General features: G+C 43.6%; 1 protein-coding gene across 5 annotated transcripts in view; it reads left to right on the forward strand.

Annotated features, from left to right (window-relative positions):
* The first annotated feature begins 2,672 nt into the window (after window positions 1–2,672).
* The window catches only part of SMYD2 (SET and MYND domain containing 2), a 30,233-nt gene continuing 16,617 nt past the window's right edge, over window positions 2,673–16,288 (forward strand). Inside the window, exons 1-4 of one of the 5 annotated variants that reach the window (XM_072856929.1) lie at window positions 2,809–3,124; window positions 6,306–6,369; window positions 13,807–13,917; window positions 15,554–15,614. In XM_072856929.1, the coding sequence (XP_072713030.1) occupies window positions 2,943–3,124; window positions 6,306–6,369; window positions 13,807–13,917; window positions 15,554–15,614 (418 nt within the window). In that variant the 5' untranslated portion in view covers window positions 2,809–2,942. Of the gene's footprint in view, window positions 3,125–3,307; window positions 3,557–3,584; window positions 4,167–4,236; window positions 4,622–6,305; window positions 6,370–13,806; window positions 13,918–15,553; window positions 15,615–16,288 lie in introns of those variants that run through there. The other 4 variants (XM_072856932.1, XM_072856930.1, XM_072856933.1 and 1 more) reach the window with 4 other exon arrangements.

The raw sequence follows: 16,288 nt of genomic DNA on the forward strand, positions 1-16,288 counted from the left end.
CGATCTACACTGAACTGGGATACAGAGTAAATGGCAGTCCTCGCACGCAAGATGCTTTACTTGGTTAGTCAATTAGATACCGCTTTTATGTTCTAACTGGATACACTAATTCCATCCCTGCTGTCCATAGATCTACAGTGGGTCATGATTAACATTTAGCTCAGTGGTAGAGGGTGATAGGTTCAGTCATTGAAAAATACGCTATTTTCATTGCTTACTCTTTCCTTGTAAAAAAGTGATGTTTTAACGAATTCAAATAATGCCAGTCCAGAAAGATACATTATTTTTGCAGTGGCTCCAATAGTTTCATCATGTTATGATGGATGAGAATGTCGAAGATATTAAAGATATGCAACTGGATATAAAATATGTCAGTTATATGGAATAGTTTATTGTTAGGGCCCCGAGGGCACTAATAGGCCTTAATTTCCCTGGCCAGCCTCCCTGGGGACCCCTACCCACACCCTCTGCACCTCATCTCCTGCTGCCCCAGACAGGGCCCCTGGACCTGGTTCACCCCCTGGCCCTCCCTGGGGCTGCTGACAGACCTGATTCCAGCACATGGGCTTTGCACATGGGACTGTGCTGCGGTGGGCGAGGGATCCAGCTTCAAAACAGAGGGAGGCTGGGGTTTGGGGGGGTTGCATCATTTCCCTTACACTAGAGTACTTCCAAATTCTGATTCTCAGGGCGGCCCCACAAATAGTTGAGCTTACGCAGCCAGGGAGGTGCTTCACAGCTGAAAATGTGATGGGGCTGGGGCAGGTGCAGACACCCCTATGCTGCAGCTCAGGTGGTGTGCGGAGTCAGCTTTGACGTGGCTCGTTGGGGTGCCGACAGCAGAGGAGGACCAGCAGCACCCAGCTTGATGGACCTCTGTGATGCTGGGGAAAGTGCCTCGCGCCTCAGCGTTGCTTTTCACCCCCACTGTGGCTGTCACCCCGTGCCTCCAATGAGGCAGTATGGGATGCGTTACATCTTTTGCAAATTGAATTTTGCATGCGGATTTTCTCTACTGTTCTTTTAGTGTTTCTACTTCTGTAGTTGAAATTATCCAGAGAAACAGACTGAGTTGGAATATTAATATTGAACACCTACAGACTACTGCTGCTGTTTTAATTTAGGACTAGATTCTCGGCTCAGCAACACAAGAGTAGCTTTAGCAAAATGAACAGCTCTGTCACATACTGCACTGTTAATAAGATTAAAATCTAGTCCTTTCATCTTGATCCTACTGGATCAATTTTTATTTTATTTTTATTTAGCTACATTCTCAAAGCACTTTTGCAAGCTAATTTCTTATTTCAAGTTTGCTTCTGGAACGTACTGCTTTTCTTTCCACTTTACTGATTTACTTCCTCATGGAAATTTTGAGCCTCAAGTGTCAACCGGTGTGTTTAGTCAAAAAGGAGCTTACCAATGATTTACTGTACAAATAATTTAACACGAAACTAAATACACAGATACTAATAGCAGAGATTACAACCTTTGGATGCTTACATCAATCTACACTGCTTGTGAACCACAAGTGGCACCAAAAATATTTTCATTCACTTCAATGCTTTACTCTTATTTCTGAAAGGAATATTCTCTTAGTGCTGGATCAGGGTGTTGTGCAACCGATAATTATATGCAAAATACTTGGGCACAAAGCTGTAGCACTTTTCTTAGTACAGACAGCTTTATTGGTTTCTCTGGGGTTGCATTCGGATTTCAGTAATAGATTTATTCTTAATAATTCTAAGATAGGAATTCCTACTTCACATAAATTCAGTATTTTCTTGCTGTTGGAGGTTTTGTTGTATTGACAACACGGCTGTTGCTGTCATATCAGCCTTCCTGGTGTTTGTTTCTTTGCTGACTGGCTGATTTATTATAAACAGAAGCCCATCCCTTACAATTTTTCATTAATTCTATGGGGGTTTTTTGGCTCACACTACAGGATATCATCCTAAAATACTAGGAGAGGAAGGTCAGCTTTCCAGCCTCTGGGCCGTAACGTAATCTGGCATCCACAAGCCACACGCGACAGCGCTGGGCTGGCCAAGGCCCTGGCCTGACTCTCAAGCTAGCACAGCTGCAGCAGGGGTGGGCCAGCCACCTCCTTCCCTGCATGTTTTGTCATCTCCTGCCCACCCCACCACCTTCAGTGGCCTTGCTTCCTCACACCACTGGAGAAATGGGTCATACAGGGGTCCCTCTGCCATCACAGCCCTACGGTGGGGGGTGTAAACCAGGACAGGTGGTGGAGGAACCTGAATGGCATCAGACCTGCATGAGCTGAGTCCTGCCCTAGTTCTCAAGCGGGCCATGCCACCTGAAGGCCCGTGACCCAAACAGCGAAACTGCTCATGACTGAAGTGCTTTGTCTTGGGAGGCCTTGCTGCCACTCCAGAGAGGGGCTGTGAGGTTGGTGGGCTGAGCCCCTTCCCTGGGGCACTCTCTGGTTGAGATCTGGGTCGAGGCCAGGTCTCGGGGAGGCTTCCACCAAGTCTGTGAGTGGACGTATGCGTGGACAGCCCACTCCCCGATGCCAGCCCCCGGCGGCTGAGCTGAGGGGGCCGTGGGCCAGGCGGCTCTCCCAGCACTCTTGCCGGGCAGGGTTCTGGGGCCTAGGGGCCCGAAGCTGCCCCGGCTCCTCCCCGGCAGGGCCGCGCCCGCAGCGGGAAGGCGACTTCCCGGGTGCGCAGTCGCCGGCCGCCCTCTCCGGTCGCGGCCGGCTAATCCCCCGCCGCCCGGAGGAGGCGCTCCCCGCGCCGCACGGCGGGCAGGGGCAGGCGGCAGCAGCCCTCCGCCGCCCCGCAGCGCTCTAGGACCCGGCGGGCCCCGGCTGCGGCCTCCCCGGGTGCCCGCTACCGGCGTACGCGGGCCGGGAGGGGAGCCCGGCGGAGGCCTGCCCCGGCGCCCCTTCCCTTCCCTGCCCTTCCCTTCCCCGTGGCGGGATGCGCTCGGAGGCGGCGCCGCAGCCCGGCGACCTGGAGAGGTTCGTCAGCACCGGCAAGGGCCGGGGGCTGCGGGCGCGGCGGCGCTACGCTGTGGGGGAGCTGCTCTTCAGCTGCCCGGCCTACACCGCCGTGCTGACCGTCAGCGAGCGCGGCACCCACTGCGACGGCTGCTTCGCCAGGTAGGGCCGGGGGAGGCCTGGGGCGGGCCCGGGGGGCGGCGGCGGCGGTGGCTCAGCGGGCGGCGGCGGGGCCGGCCCCGGGGCGGTTTCTCGCGGTTCGGCCGGCAGCGGCCCGCCCCAAGCCAGCGGCGGGTCGGCCCACCCGCGTCCCCCGGCCGTGGCCGTGTCAGTCAGCGGCGTGCAGGCCGCTGCTCCGCGAGCGGGCTCTCTCCTCCGCCCCGCGAGTGCTGATCGTGGCAGCAGAGGGTTTGCCGGGGGCCTCCGGAGGCCTTTCTTTGCAAAACTTTCCTCCTCCTCGGCTCGTGGTTCTCTGGCGGCAGCGCCGTGACTAAACTTTTAGCTCACAACTGGTTTTCCTTGCTTAACAGTTCAGGGAAAAGGAAGAAAAGAGGCAGTTTTGCTCTTCACGTGCTCTGGCAGTTACGTAGACACGTGCGTAACCTTGCTCTCACGGGAAGTTCCATCGATCCGTCTAGTTTTGTAGTAACGTGATGTTCACTGATTTTAATGCAGTTTTGACGAGGGAGAAAGGGTCTGCAATTGCCTAATTCACGCTTTGCGCTTCCGTGGTGCAGATGGAATATATACGGATGGAATTTATATGTATCTGTAATTAAATATACAGAAATACCTGTATGTTCTGCTTCTCTGTCCGAAACCTTAGTCTTCTGGCAAATTACTTTTACTAGGGCAAAGCACAGGCAGCGCCAGAGGTTCGTTACCGTGTGGCTGTGAGCATTTAAACTCGAGTGCTTCGTGCGCTGACGGTGGGCCTGCTGCTGCCTGTTCGGTGGCTCCCGGCTCTGGCAGGCTGCGGGGTGCTCAAGTTTTCTGGGGGCTCAGCAGCTGCCCTCCTCGCCTGCGTGGAGGGGCGGTTTGACCTGCTGCGACTGTTTCAGTGGTTGCTGTAAACCTGTCAATGTCAGCTGCTGCAGCAGGAAAAAAAGAAGAAGAAGAAAAAAAGACAGTTTAGGGTTATCGTTAGAAAATTAGGCATGGACGTGACACTGTGGCATGTCACACCACACCACGTTTTTAAAAGGTGACTTTCCTGACTTCTGGCAGCTTACCAAAGAGTCGCAGTGCTTACCTGGTTATAACTCGGAGCAAATGTTAGTGTTTGCCTCAGTAAAGGGAAACAACTGTTGTACTTATGCTATTTTTATCAATATGTAAGTATTGCTTGCATATGTAGACTGAGAGGCAGACTGAAGAATATGATTATTACAGTCTAGTAGGTCCTTTCATCTCTTGTCCTGTCATCTTAACTCACTTATGCTTTTCATTTTCTTCTCTTTTCTCTTGACCTTGTCCTTTTTTTCCCTCATTACATTATCTACTCATATGACTTATTCACTTCCTTCACCCCTCTCTTTGTATATGAGCACCTAATATAGTTCCTAGTGAAGTGAGTCCCATTAATTTGAAGAACTGTAGAACTGAGATGATTTTCCTCTCCTTCTTCACACCAGTGGCTTTTCCTAGCCCCTGAGTTTGGTGGGTTGTTTTGTTGTTTTTTTGTTTTGTTTTTTTTTGTCTTGTGCCTAACCACAGATTCCCTTGTGCCAAAGAAACTGGCTGGTTTTGTTTATCACATCCAGAAGATTTCTCTCTGTAACAGGACCAAGGAATACTTTCCATGCTCCATTGATATGAAGTAATATTGTAGAGATAATAGTTACCTCATGGAATAGCTTTTCAAGATCATCTCCAGGAGCAGCCTATTTAAATGCTGCTTGTTCTCCCTGCAAGCTTCTCCCATGGAGCTCTGGAGGAGCACAGTGATCAAGGAGTATACTGAATGCAGTACCATAGCAGTTACAGTGGGGTAGTCTGAAACCTATTTCACACCAGGATTATGAGGTTCCACTAAGAGGAAAGATACCTCAGTGATGTAACTTGATCTGCCAGTGCTCAGAAATGTTTTGTGTCTGTGCCCCGTTGCATTAGCACTGAACTAGCACACACTAGATTCTGAACTGTGCTTGTTGAATTCGCAGAGTGTTAGGAGGAGGCTTATGGGCTCAGCACTATTCTTGGGAAGAGAAACTTTGCTAAGTGGTCATAAAACGGTTGTAGTTAAATGGGCAGAATGAGACTAGAACGTTGTATTTGCATCTGATAGTGTTTGTTACTTCACGCAGCTGTGCTTGAGGTACATACTGTCAGCAAGCAGAGTCATGATGTTAGCCTCACCCACTCACGTTGCACCTTCTACTTTGCAAGAACAATCAGAGGATGTCAAGACTTGCTATGCTTTATGGACTCTGAATGCCAGTGACCTCTGAAGTGTTGTACAGTATCATATTGTATGAGGACGCTCCCCCTTGTTTTACTCCAATGAACTTATCTCAATTTAAGACAATTTTTTTGCCGCTTATACTGGGGAGGGTGTGTAGACATTTTAAGTATTCAATACTGCTGAGAGATCCCTATTGCTGTCACACCAAAATGTCACGTGTTGGGTAACACGTGCTCTATTTTTGATGGGATCTGCTACAACACATGCACCTTGAAGCAGAAAAGGACCTTCCTTTTGGCAGTTTCCTGTGTTGGGATATATACAAATATAAAAGAATGGAGAGCACAAGCCTTAGGTCACCTTAGAATACACAGATATCGGAGCAGATGTTAGTGGGACAGTAAGAGGCTATGTGGTGACAGGAGATCAAACAGTGTACTTAATAATGCGGCATGTTTTCTTGGTGTTGGGAGATGGTTACTCATGAAACAATGGCCATGCTTTCTGGAACCAGACAGAGAAGCAATAGAACTGGCAGAGCAGAAGCAAAGGGTTAATATTGGTGCGCAAGTATACAGAGCAGTTGGGAAGTTTGGAAAACAAGGGAAAGTTAGCTATCAGTATGCATCATATAGTGGCAAAAAATGACACTATCTGTCAAACAGCATAGAATAACATGTTTCCAAACCCAGCAATTTATCAGGACAGCAGAGTGCTTTTGCATAATAACAGTTGTTAGAGTTTCAAAAGCAAGTTTTTCCTAAACAAATAAAAATAGTGTCTGCTACCGGAACATGGGGTTCAAGCTGTAGCTGTAGTGTTCTGAAGAAAATACAGTTTTCATTGTGAAATGCAAAATATTGTGCAAGAAGTAATACAGGATACATTAGTATTTCATTCAGATTTATAGAATAGAATAACTTCTGTTTTCTTTTTAAGGAAAGAAGGATTGTCCAAGTGTGGAAGATGTAAACAGGCCTTTTATTGCAATGTGGAATGTCAGGTATGGTAATGCAATTTGTGAGGATGTGGGGGGAAGGAGGGTGGGGATTGCTGAACTCCATTTTTTCGTTTGTGTGGCATTGACAGTCTCTAATTGTAGCTATGGTTAATAGTAGTCCAGTCAGTTTCAGCATCCCACAGATGCTGACCATGGAGTTGTGCATTGGACAATTACAGGATTTGGACATGGTCTGCATGAGTCTTTCAAGATCAGTAGCTCCAGGGCTTGGTACCACTGAGACTTTGATTAGAGCTGCCTGTCAGCCTACTAATTATGTCTGTATTACTTCTTTCTTTAAGCACAAACCAGATAATTTAACATTAGCTCGCTAAACTGGTAGGAGAGTCTGTGTCTAATGGAAAAATCAAATCACTAAATAGCTATCTTAACGGGTTTTTGTTGGCTTTTTTTAGAATCTTTGCAAATATTTTGTGTGGCCACAGCTGACAGTAGTCATAACCATTTGAAACGTAGCATGCTTTCTCCCTAACTCACTCATTCTGGCAACTTTTATTCTTTTTGTATACTTTGTTTTTTAGAAGTCCCTGAAAATAGAATATAAGCATATGCTAAAGTAGAGGTATATGAAGACATCTAAAACATTTGTATGCAGTTTTAATTCCATTTTTCCTTCAAAATAGAATAAGCACCTTTCAAAAAAAAAAAAATTTTGCCAGAACTATTATCTAGCCTCTGTGGGCTGTCAACCTGATATGAAGAATTATCCAGTTTACGTGTGAAAAACTCAACTGGATTGCTAGCTAAATAATGTAAGCTATGTAAGATCTGTGGTGCTGGGCACAGGGTATGGAACAGTGCTCGTGAAGGATTTGAGTCACCAAAGGTCTGGCATGCAACTATGTATTAGCTATAAATAATCCAAACCTCTCCTACAGGGTAGCGTGCCATTGAGTGTGTGGGTTGCATGCAAAGTATTCTTCATCGTCATTATCTGGATGGAGGTGTTGTGGTTTGTGCTGTTCAGTTTGCAAGCACTTTGGAGATGGCTACTGCTTTTATTTCAAGGATGTATCTTATTCTCCCATTGTGCAAGTTGCAAGTGAGCCTGGCCTCCCCTTGGTTTTCCTTCTATTGCCTCCCCAGGCTCCTGCTTTCCCACAGTGTCTTAGTGAATTGTGGGTGAATCAAATGGCCTTTTGGTTTTGAAGCACCAGGAGGACTCAAAATGCTTAAAATAAATAAGTTTTTTACAAAATTTGCAATAGTTCACAGAATATTGCAAGACTGACAGCTGGCAGTTGCTGGGAAGAAAGAGAATACTTACTGTATGAGTATCCTTAAGGCTCTTGAGAGAAATCTGGATGAGTTTTAAAGACAGTGTAGAGAAAACCCACGATTCATTCATGAGAAATGCTTATTTGTAAGAAATGTTTCCATATGACATTATTTCTTAGGAAGCTTTTAACTAGATGAGGGAAGGAAATACTTGAACAAAGCAATTTATTGGCTGTTTAGTGCTTTTTGTCTGAGATTGTGAGTTTCTTCTCTTACCATACAAAATTCACAGTGGTTCATGAAGCAGGTAAGCAAGAGTTACTGAAGTAGAAAAGCCCAGTGATTTGTGCCAGGAAAAATAGCAAGTAGATATCATGGTGGAAGTAGTAGGACCTGTTTCTGCTGATCCACGGTCCTTTGCTTTTACCTCCAAGTCCCTTCTTCAGTCCCTCCCTCCATGTCCTGACTTATAGCCTTGACAAAGTTTATACTTTTATATTTAAGAACAAGGAGGGTTTTTTCTCTCTTTCCCCTGGGTAAAGTCTTGTACATGTATTGCTTTCTTAATTTGATTTTTTTGTAAGTAATTTTTTTGTTGTTGGTGATGGTCAGAATACTCTTTCTCTAGTGGGGCATATTCCAAGAATAAAGAACTGCTCAATCTGAGTGTCCTTAAGAATGCAGGAGATAAGCCTGTCTGTCTGATAAGTTAATGAATTAAAATCTTGTGTGTAGTATGATGCTTTAGATATAAAGGCATTTTTTAGATGTCGTAACGTCTAGACAATAGTATGACAAGCACAGGTACTAGCACTTCACTCTTACTGGTGATATGCATATGGGTTTTGACTCCCTAGTTGATATAACATTATCTTCCATGTTTTGGGCCCTTCTGAGTCAGTCTGATGAAATTTATGAATGTTGCTGAGATTGAATTCTTTGACATTCTTTCAAAGTTACCTTCAAGCATAATATTCTCTAGAAACCGGTCTCCACTGACTGTACGTGCTGCACAGACAATCTGCACTGCATCTTCATCCCTGTCTTGTTCAAAGGCACTTTTCAGCAGTTCAGCAATTCTTTGTCAAAGCCAAAAAGGACATCTGTGCCTTGATACTGAACTTGTAACACTGGGATGTACAGTAAAGGTGTCCCTTTTGCCTCCATGGATGTGAGACTTCTTCATGCAACACTGATAAAAGGGCAAGGCTGTACTTGAGAATTGTGATGGCATTGTTCATTTGATTTTTATTTTTTTAAGTTAATTTTCTCTGTAAATCCACGTTTTCTTTGCTCAGTTCAGCTAAAAATTATATGTACCCAACAAGGACATGGTATGATTTCATATGTTGGCTAGTACCTTGTTACTCAATATAAATCAGTTTGACAGCTGTTTATCTCGTGAAGTATACTGTATGGGATAGAAAACCAAATTTTTTGAGCTTATTCTTTTCTTACTTAAAGACCTGGTATACCACAACTCATGGGAATTCTTTCTAGTGGTGGGGAGAGATGGATCGGAAGGAGACATGAGAAAGGTGCCAAAGTGTGCAGCAGGAAACAAATTTTTTGGATGTCTTCAGAATTACGAGTTTTATAACTGCAGACATCTTCCTCTCTCTGGTGTTTTTCTGTTGAATGAGATATTTTTTTTTTATCTTTCAGAATAACGTGGTTATTGAAAATAAAGTTAGTGGCACTGCATGTGTTTCCCACTCTGTTGAGCCATATAGTATCCTCGTTTTGATGTTCTTAAAATACGTTCCAAGCATTTAAATAATGAACCCTCACAGCAGCCTCTGTGGCATTTCCGTTTTTGCAGACGGGGTGTAGGCACACAAAGATACATTGACTTGCTGAAGGTCCCCCAAGTGGTAAAAGAGCGCATCTTCTGCCATATGCCCAGGTGTTTGATGCATTGACCAAGTCCTGCTTTGCAGTATGCTTCCTTTGTCCTGGTCACTGAGAAAGGTGGTGTCACACTGTAATGTGGGGGACTGAACCCAGGGGAAGACGAAGTCTTGCAGTGATACAGTGGCTGATTTGTTTAGGGCTCTCTCTATACACACACATATGCATGCACGCTGGCCCTGGCACAGTTCCCTTGGTGCTAACGTGTGTCTTTTTCCTGTTTTGGTCTATTATTTTGCTTTTAAGATATATGACCTTGAGTTTGACCTATATTAAGCTGGATCTTTGAATAGGTGTAGATTCAGTCTCAGATGCGGAGCACATGAGAGTGGAAGTTATCTTCACTGTCTGTCCTTGCTGCCTTGAATGTTTTGTGGGTTGGTAGGATCTAGCCTGGGTTTGCCGCGTCTTTCTTTTCCCAGCCCCTAATCCAGTTCTCCTTTTAAAAGGGTTTGTGATTTCCAGCTGATTCATACCGTTCTGCTCTCCACTATTGCCTCCTCAAAGCACAGGCCTGTTATTATAGTAGTGGCTTTCAGACCCCATCTGCAGCTGTTTGGGTCTTGACTTCTTAAATTATAATAATTTTAGTCAAACAGCAGGAGACCTGTGCTCATTTTCTCTCCTCAGAAATTAGCTGCTGAAACACTCTGAAGAGAAATGTTTTAAGAGGGTTACGTGGTTGCAATTGTGGAACTGGTGAACTTGAACCAGCTACTGGAGCTCCTCTTTCTGTTATTACTCATAGCCATTATTTATCCCAGACAAAGTGGAGATCAGCTAGCCAAAGTGCAGGAAGAGATGTTTTTGTCATGACTTTCCATATTTGAAATATATTTCGAACAAAATATTTATGGTTTTTTCTTAACATGTCATGTTAAAAGAGTGCTGTAGTTGATATTTCTGGAGTAAGGGAAACATATATTTTTAACCAGCTAGTGAGACTCAAAATGTAGTTGTAGACCTGGAATTAGCATCACGCAGATGTGTTTTAAATAGGACCTTGTAGAAGTTGTCCACTCCTTTTTGGTAAGCTGTAGAAAAAATATTAAATTATTGCTGTAATGATTCTGCACAAGAGGATTCTGACACTGCAAGACCCTGCTTAAGATTGCCTTGGGGAAGTGTCTGTCCCCCTATCCAAAAACTTTTTCCATGTAATTTTCTTTGATAAATGTCTCCTCTGAACCTTTTGAACATTAATGCATGGAAGTCAAATACCCTCTATGGCCCAGAATTCGGTAAATGATGGTAGGGAAGGATGGCTGTGAAGACGTGTGAAACTCTTTACCTTCACTGCTTGGTGAAGGACTGTATCAGAGAACTTTACCAGATAATATCAGACATCAGAAGTTGCCTCACTGAAATGTGGTTAAAGAGTTGGATGTCATTTGAGCATATTTGGGCCTTAAGCTTTTGAAGAAGTGGGCTTAACCCCTACGCTGGCATGCCCAGCATTTCTGTCTCGTATTTGTGTGCGTTTCTTTTTGATCAAGTGAAATACAACAGAAATTTTACGTCCTATTGAAAAAGTCCATGTGAGGAAGGAGGTGCGAGGACATTTGTTTGGACTTGAGTCTTATTTTTTTGAGTATTATGCTTTGTTGTTTGGGGTTTTTTTTTATGCTGAGCTATATGTCAGTGTTCTGGGAATTTATCCAGTAGTCCTGGATGGTGGAATCGTTTTGAAGAACTTGGTGGAGAAGATTGTTTCCATGCTTTGATGTGAAAAGCATAAGCTTTAAAGAGCTTCCCTTCCAAAAATGTTGTCACTCACTCCTAAATGAAGGGAAAAATATCGCAGATGTAATGAAAATAGGAAGAAAATATCATTAATGTAGCATTAGGGACTCAACTAGAACAATGCTACCTGTTATAATTCAAACTACTTAGAGACAAATGTGGAAAAGAATGCAAAATACAGTCCTGCTGTGATTGCAGAGAAAGCTGCTGTCACAGTGTTTCCATCCCAGGTATTACTCAGTCATCAGTACTCTCTCTTCTTGTGGTGTTTCAGGCTTTTATCTCATTTTGCACAATTCAGCCATATCTTGTCCCTTTAACCTCCCTACTAGTTCATATAACTCAGTATGATTCTGCCTGGGGAAAGATTTTAATTAACAATGGGTAAAGAATAAAGGGAACAAACGAATTTTTAAAAACACTGCTTTGAGACAGGCACCTGATTTTGCATTTTGGTTTTTTGTTTTATCAGGTAATCTCTCCTGTTTATTTAACCAGTGTGTACGGATGTGGGACCTACAAAACTTCAGATTCTATGCCTTCGCTTCTTGCACACCCAGCAACCACACTGAGGCTGGTGTGCAAGAAGGGGTGAGAGATGAGATCTCTCTCTGTCTCTCTTCTTAGCCTTTAGCCTGTGGATTCCTAAGCAAAGGCTATCGGGAATTTTCCAGAAAAAGGTCTTGGGGCATACATAGGAAACAGGCCTCTCAGGGGACGTGTTTTGTAGTGTGACAGCTGTAGGAGAGCTGAGAGTGTAATTTCACATGACATGATTGCAATGTAATATACTATTTTGGTTCTCCTGGTCTGTATTGCCACGTCCTCTTAGAACGTTTACACTGGAGCTAATTTCAAGCAGCCTGTATGTAGGCTTTTTGGAGGTACCATACTAAGATATCAAGGACAAAGAAGCTGACATTGTGAGGGGTTGAATACCGTTGCAGTATTTCACTGCTTCAAATCCTACATGAGACTGGGGCAGGTATTCACCTTTCTTTTCCTAATAAGTTAAACTCCTAAAGCTGCCCATGCCCAGGGCAATTAAAATGGCCATTTTCAATGGAAGAATTTTTTTGCTGTACTGACTCTGAAATTAGTGATCTCAGCTTTTCTTTTGATCTGCAAAACCTGTAAATAAGTGGACCAGCAAAGGCAGGAGACACTGGGGTCCTGATTCAGCTGAGTATTTGAGGTGCCTTGGGTTGTTCTATGTGGTCTCCAGCCACAGCTCCCACAAGGCCTGCATCTCCCAGGAGACCTGTATCATATCTACTGGTCCTACATAGATGTTTTAGATAGCCTAGGGTGTCTCAAATGGCTCTTGCCATCAGTGGTTAGGCAGCTGAGGGAAACTCTGTTTCGTCTGGTCCTGCCACTCAGTCACTTTGAATTTTTTTTTTTAAATTATTTTTAAAATTTTTTTTTGAGTGGGGTAACACTGGGTCTGTGATACTGGGTGAATCACAGTAAGGGGAATTAAGACCTTTCTGGAGGCTGCAAAAAGTTTTTCAAGTTTTCACTTTCAATCAATTATAAGTTTGTGGGATTTGTTGTGATTTCTTTCCTCTGCTGCTGCTTTCCACCAGTTTAAATCTGGTCTGAAAACAAAACTTGATGGTCCCTATACAGGCAGAACACTATAGGTCTGTTCTAACACACTGCTATAAGTGTCTGTCTGGGATGAGACACAGAAATAAATAACTGCATTACTTGAATATAGAAATAAGAATATTTCCATGTTTGAATAAATAAATAAAATGAAATTTGATGCAGTCTGGGAACAGCCCATGCCAGGCACTGTGTGCCAGTGCAGAGTGTTAATCTGGGATTCTGTACTCATCTTTGAAAGTTTCTGTTGCTTTGGAGGGAATCTGTAGAGTGCCAAAAGCCAGTGGCTTGTGCCATCACTCCAAGTGTTATTGTATGTTGAGCTAGGAATATGTTATACATTCTTAACTAAAAGGTGTTTGTCTTTATTAGTGTGTTTTCATTGCCTAGCTGTATGCTTATTCTACAACATTTAAGGAAAAAATCTGATAATTCTATTCAGTAGGTCTGGTTTTGACCTTACATATACTGATTCTTACAGTGATTGTGAATCCATTGACTTCAGACACATTACTCCTGATTACACCAGGGTCATCTCATAATGAGGGGCCAAGGTATTAAATGGAAATGAACCCAATAAAGCCATCAAGCTCAGACCTACTTTGTCCTCACGTGCTTGATCTGAACAATAAGAACTGGTGATTTATAAATCATGTTGTCTGTTTGCTTCTTCGTCATTTAATTCTTTTTTTCTGTTGAATAAATGAAGATGTTCTGACCTTAACTCATCCCTTGTGAATTTGTTTGAAAAAAGCAGGATAGCTGTACCCCTTAAATGTGACTCAAGCTTTTGTTCAGATTTAGTGAGCGTCATCTTATTTTTTTAAAGGAAACACATTTCACTTGACCTCTAGGATCTGCAGGACTTGCTGCATCCTCTTTTTCATCACTTTATCTTCATGGCTTATTTTTTTAAATATTTTTCTACATTTTCAGAAGGCAGACTGGCCAATGCACAAGCTAGAGTGTTCCGCCATGTGCGCTTTTGGGCAGAACTGGAATCCCTCAGAGACCGTGAGGCTAACAGCGAGGATCCTTGCCAAACAGGTGAGCAGGAGGCTAGACTTGGGAGGTACATTCCTACTCTGGGTGCCAGGGAAGGCAGGAAAATGAAAATTGACCGACAGTAACTGTCCCTGCAAAGCATGTACATACTAGCTTCCTGTGTACAGACGGGTGTAATACAGAGCATGAGTAACTGAACGAACTGACCATCAGACCACTGCAGTAGTGTCAGGGCCACCATAGACCAGCTGGAGACTTTTGGGGGAAGGTGGCAAAAAACTAGTGAGGCTTTAAGCTGTGTAGCTGTAACTTATGGCGAAGGTACTGTTCAACAGAGTCTGAAAGAGTTCACTGATAGTTTCACAACGCGCATGGTGTTTCAGCCTCTGTTCTGGTAGATTTGAGCTCTTGGTTACAGGTGTGGGCTAGCACCAAGGCCACGTTGGTGAAGAGAAAGATTATGAGACTTGGTGTAAGTGGTTGAATTCTGAGGAATGCTCCTAGTGTTACATGCCTGCAGACACTGACATCTTCATGAAGCAGTTGCCTGTTGTACTATTTTTCAGCTATAACTGCGTAGCATTGTGTAGTATATAACTCCCAGTACGTTTGTGAGTCAAGAACACCTCTGAGGTATTCAGGTTTAAATGTTTACGATTACTGGAGTTAACTGGTGAAAAACAGAGATTGAGAGAGAAATCTCAGGCCCTTGGTCTTTGGAGAAAAAGAATATTATGAGTAAGGAAATAAGATTGCAGTGTCAACCTCCAATTCAGTGTTCCCTAACTATATGGATACTGAGGATAACACAAGTGCTTACAGGGAGGGGATGGGATTCATGAGTTTCAAGGTTATTATGCTGTATCTCTTTGTAGAGCTCTCAACTCTCTCTGCAAAAACAAATCCTCTTTGAAGCATATTTGTGTGATTGAGGTCTGCTTATGTGACAAGGGCAACCTGGATACTGTATGTAGTGAGGATTTTGGTGGCCTGCTGGGAAGGTAGCTGCATACTTGCTGTGTGTGTAGATGTGTGTGTGTGAATGTATGCTTGTGTGACTTAATTAAAGTGTGGTTTAGTGGTGAACCACAAACAAAATCGAATGTTTAATGACAAAAAGTCATTGGAATAAATTTGTGCTTTTATCGCTTACAGGGAGGGGGGAGAACCCTACATGTCATATAAAAGCTAAATATGCAAACCATAGTCCCTGAACCTCAGCTGCTGGGCCACCTGCAAAGCCATATTTAATGGCCAAGATTACAAAGAAGTGGCCTTAGGCCAACAATGGAGCATTGCTTTTGAACTCTGTCAACAGTCAGTTTATTCACTTTCCTCAAAGCGAAGCCTGTCTCCTGCCTGCTTGCTATTGTTAGCAGCTTTCTGGGTGTCTAGAACAAAGCAAATGACATATTTTAAATACTGTTCAGTTTATGTATATAAATTTGATAGGAGTTAATCTTTGGCTGCCTAATTTGGTGCAGAGAGAATATTTCTATGGATTTACTAAGGGTAGTAAATTTAACTCATTGCTGTTCATCAACTTCTATAAATTCCATGCAGTGTGGATTTGGGTTTGTTTTACAGGTGGGAGTTCCCAGCTTACAAATGAGTAGACAAAACTGCCCACTTAAAACATTGAAATATTTTCTTGTTGTTTTTTTCCCTGTATTGCTAGAAAATTCACCCTGAAAGAACACAGTCGGAGAAGCTGCTTGCTGTAAAAGAGTTTGAATCACGTAAGTAAAAAAGGCTTGCAGGTAAACAGAGGCAGTTATCTATATTCATGATTTGCTTTACCCCCTGGTCCCCCTCCATCAAAACCTTTCAGAGCATCCGACTCCTGTTGGAGGAAGGGAGTAAACAAAGAGAATTGTGGTTCCTCGTTTTTTGAAAGTACAGTGCTCTTATTTCAGTCTTTTTTTTTTTTTTTTTTCCTCCCTTGGTCACTTGTGGGGGCTGTGAAACAAGGGTGAAAACCTAGACAGAATTAATTATGTAGCATACATCCATCTCATGGCTTTTCTGGTACTCTAGTGTCTGTTGAGAATTGTAATGTTGTAAAATTAAAATAGCTCGTATTTGTTACCAGGAGGCATAAAATCAGAGACAGCACAGTTGCTTGATGGTGACAGTGACTAAGGGGCTAATTGCAGAACCCTCTGGACTGTGCTTCAGTATCTGTCACTGCCAGTCAAATCTGACATGTTATATATGATTGTGTTGAAATTCCGTGTCCTAAATACTCCAAAATAATTCAAGGAAGGAGATGAGGCAATGGCTTGCTTTTAACTGGAAGGCTACTCTTTACGTCCAGTGAGGCAGAGTTAGAATTTGAGCAAGTAGGGGACTAGTAACCATCCTGGCATAGTTTTCACTGGTCTGTTGTTTCTCTCTCTTGGTGCTGCGGGTA

Source organism: Ciconia boyciana, chromosome 3, assembly GCF_034638445.1.
Source record: "Ciconia boyciana chromosome 3, ASM3463844v1, whole genome shotgun sequence".
In the NCBI taxonomy this organism is placed as follows: domain Eukaryota; kingdom Metazoa; phylum Chordata; class Aves; order Ciconiiformes; family Ciconiidae; genus Ciconia; species Ciconia boyciana.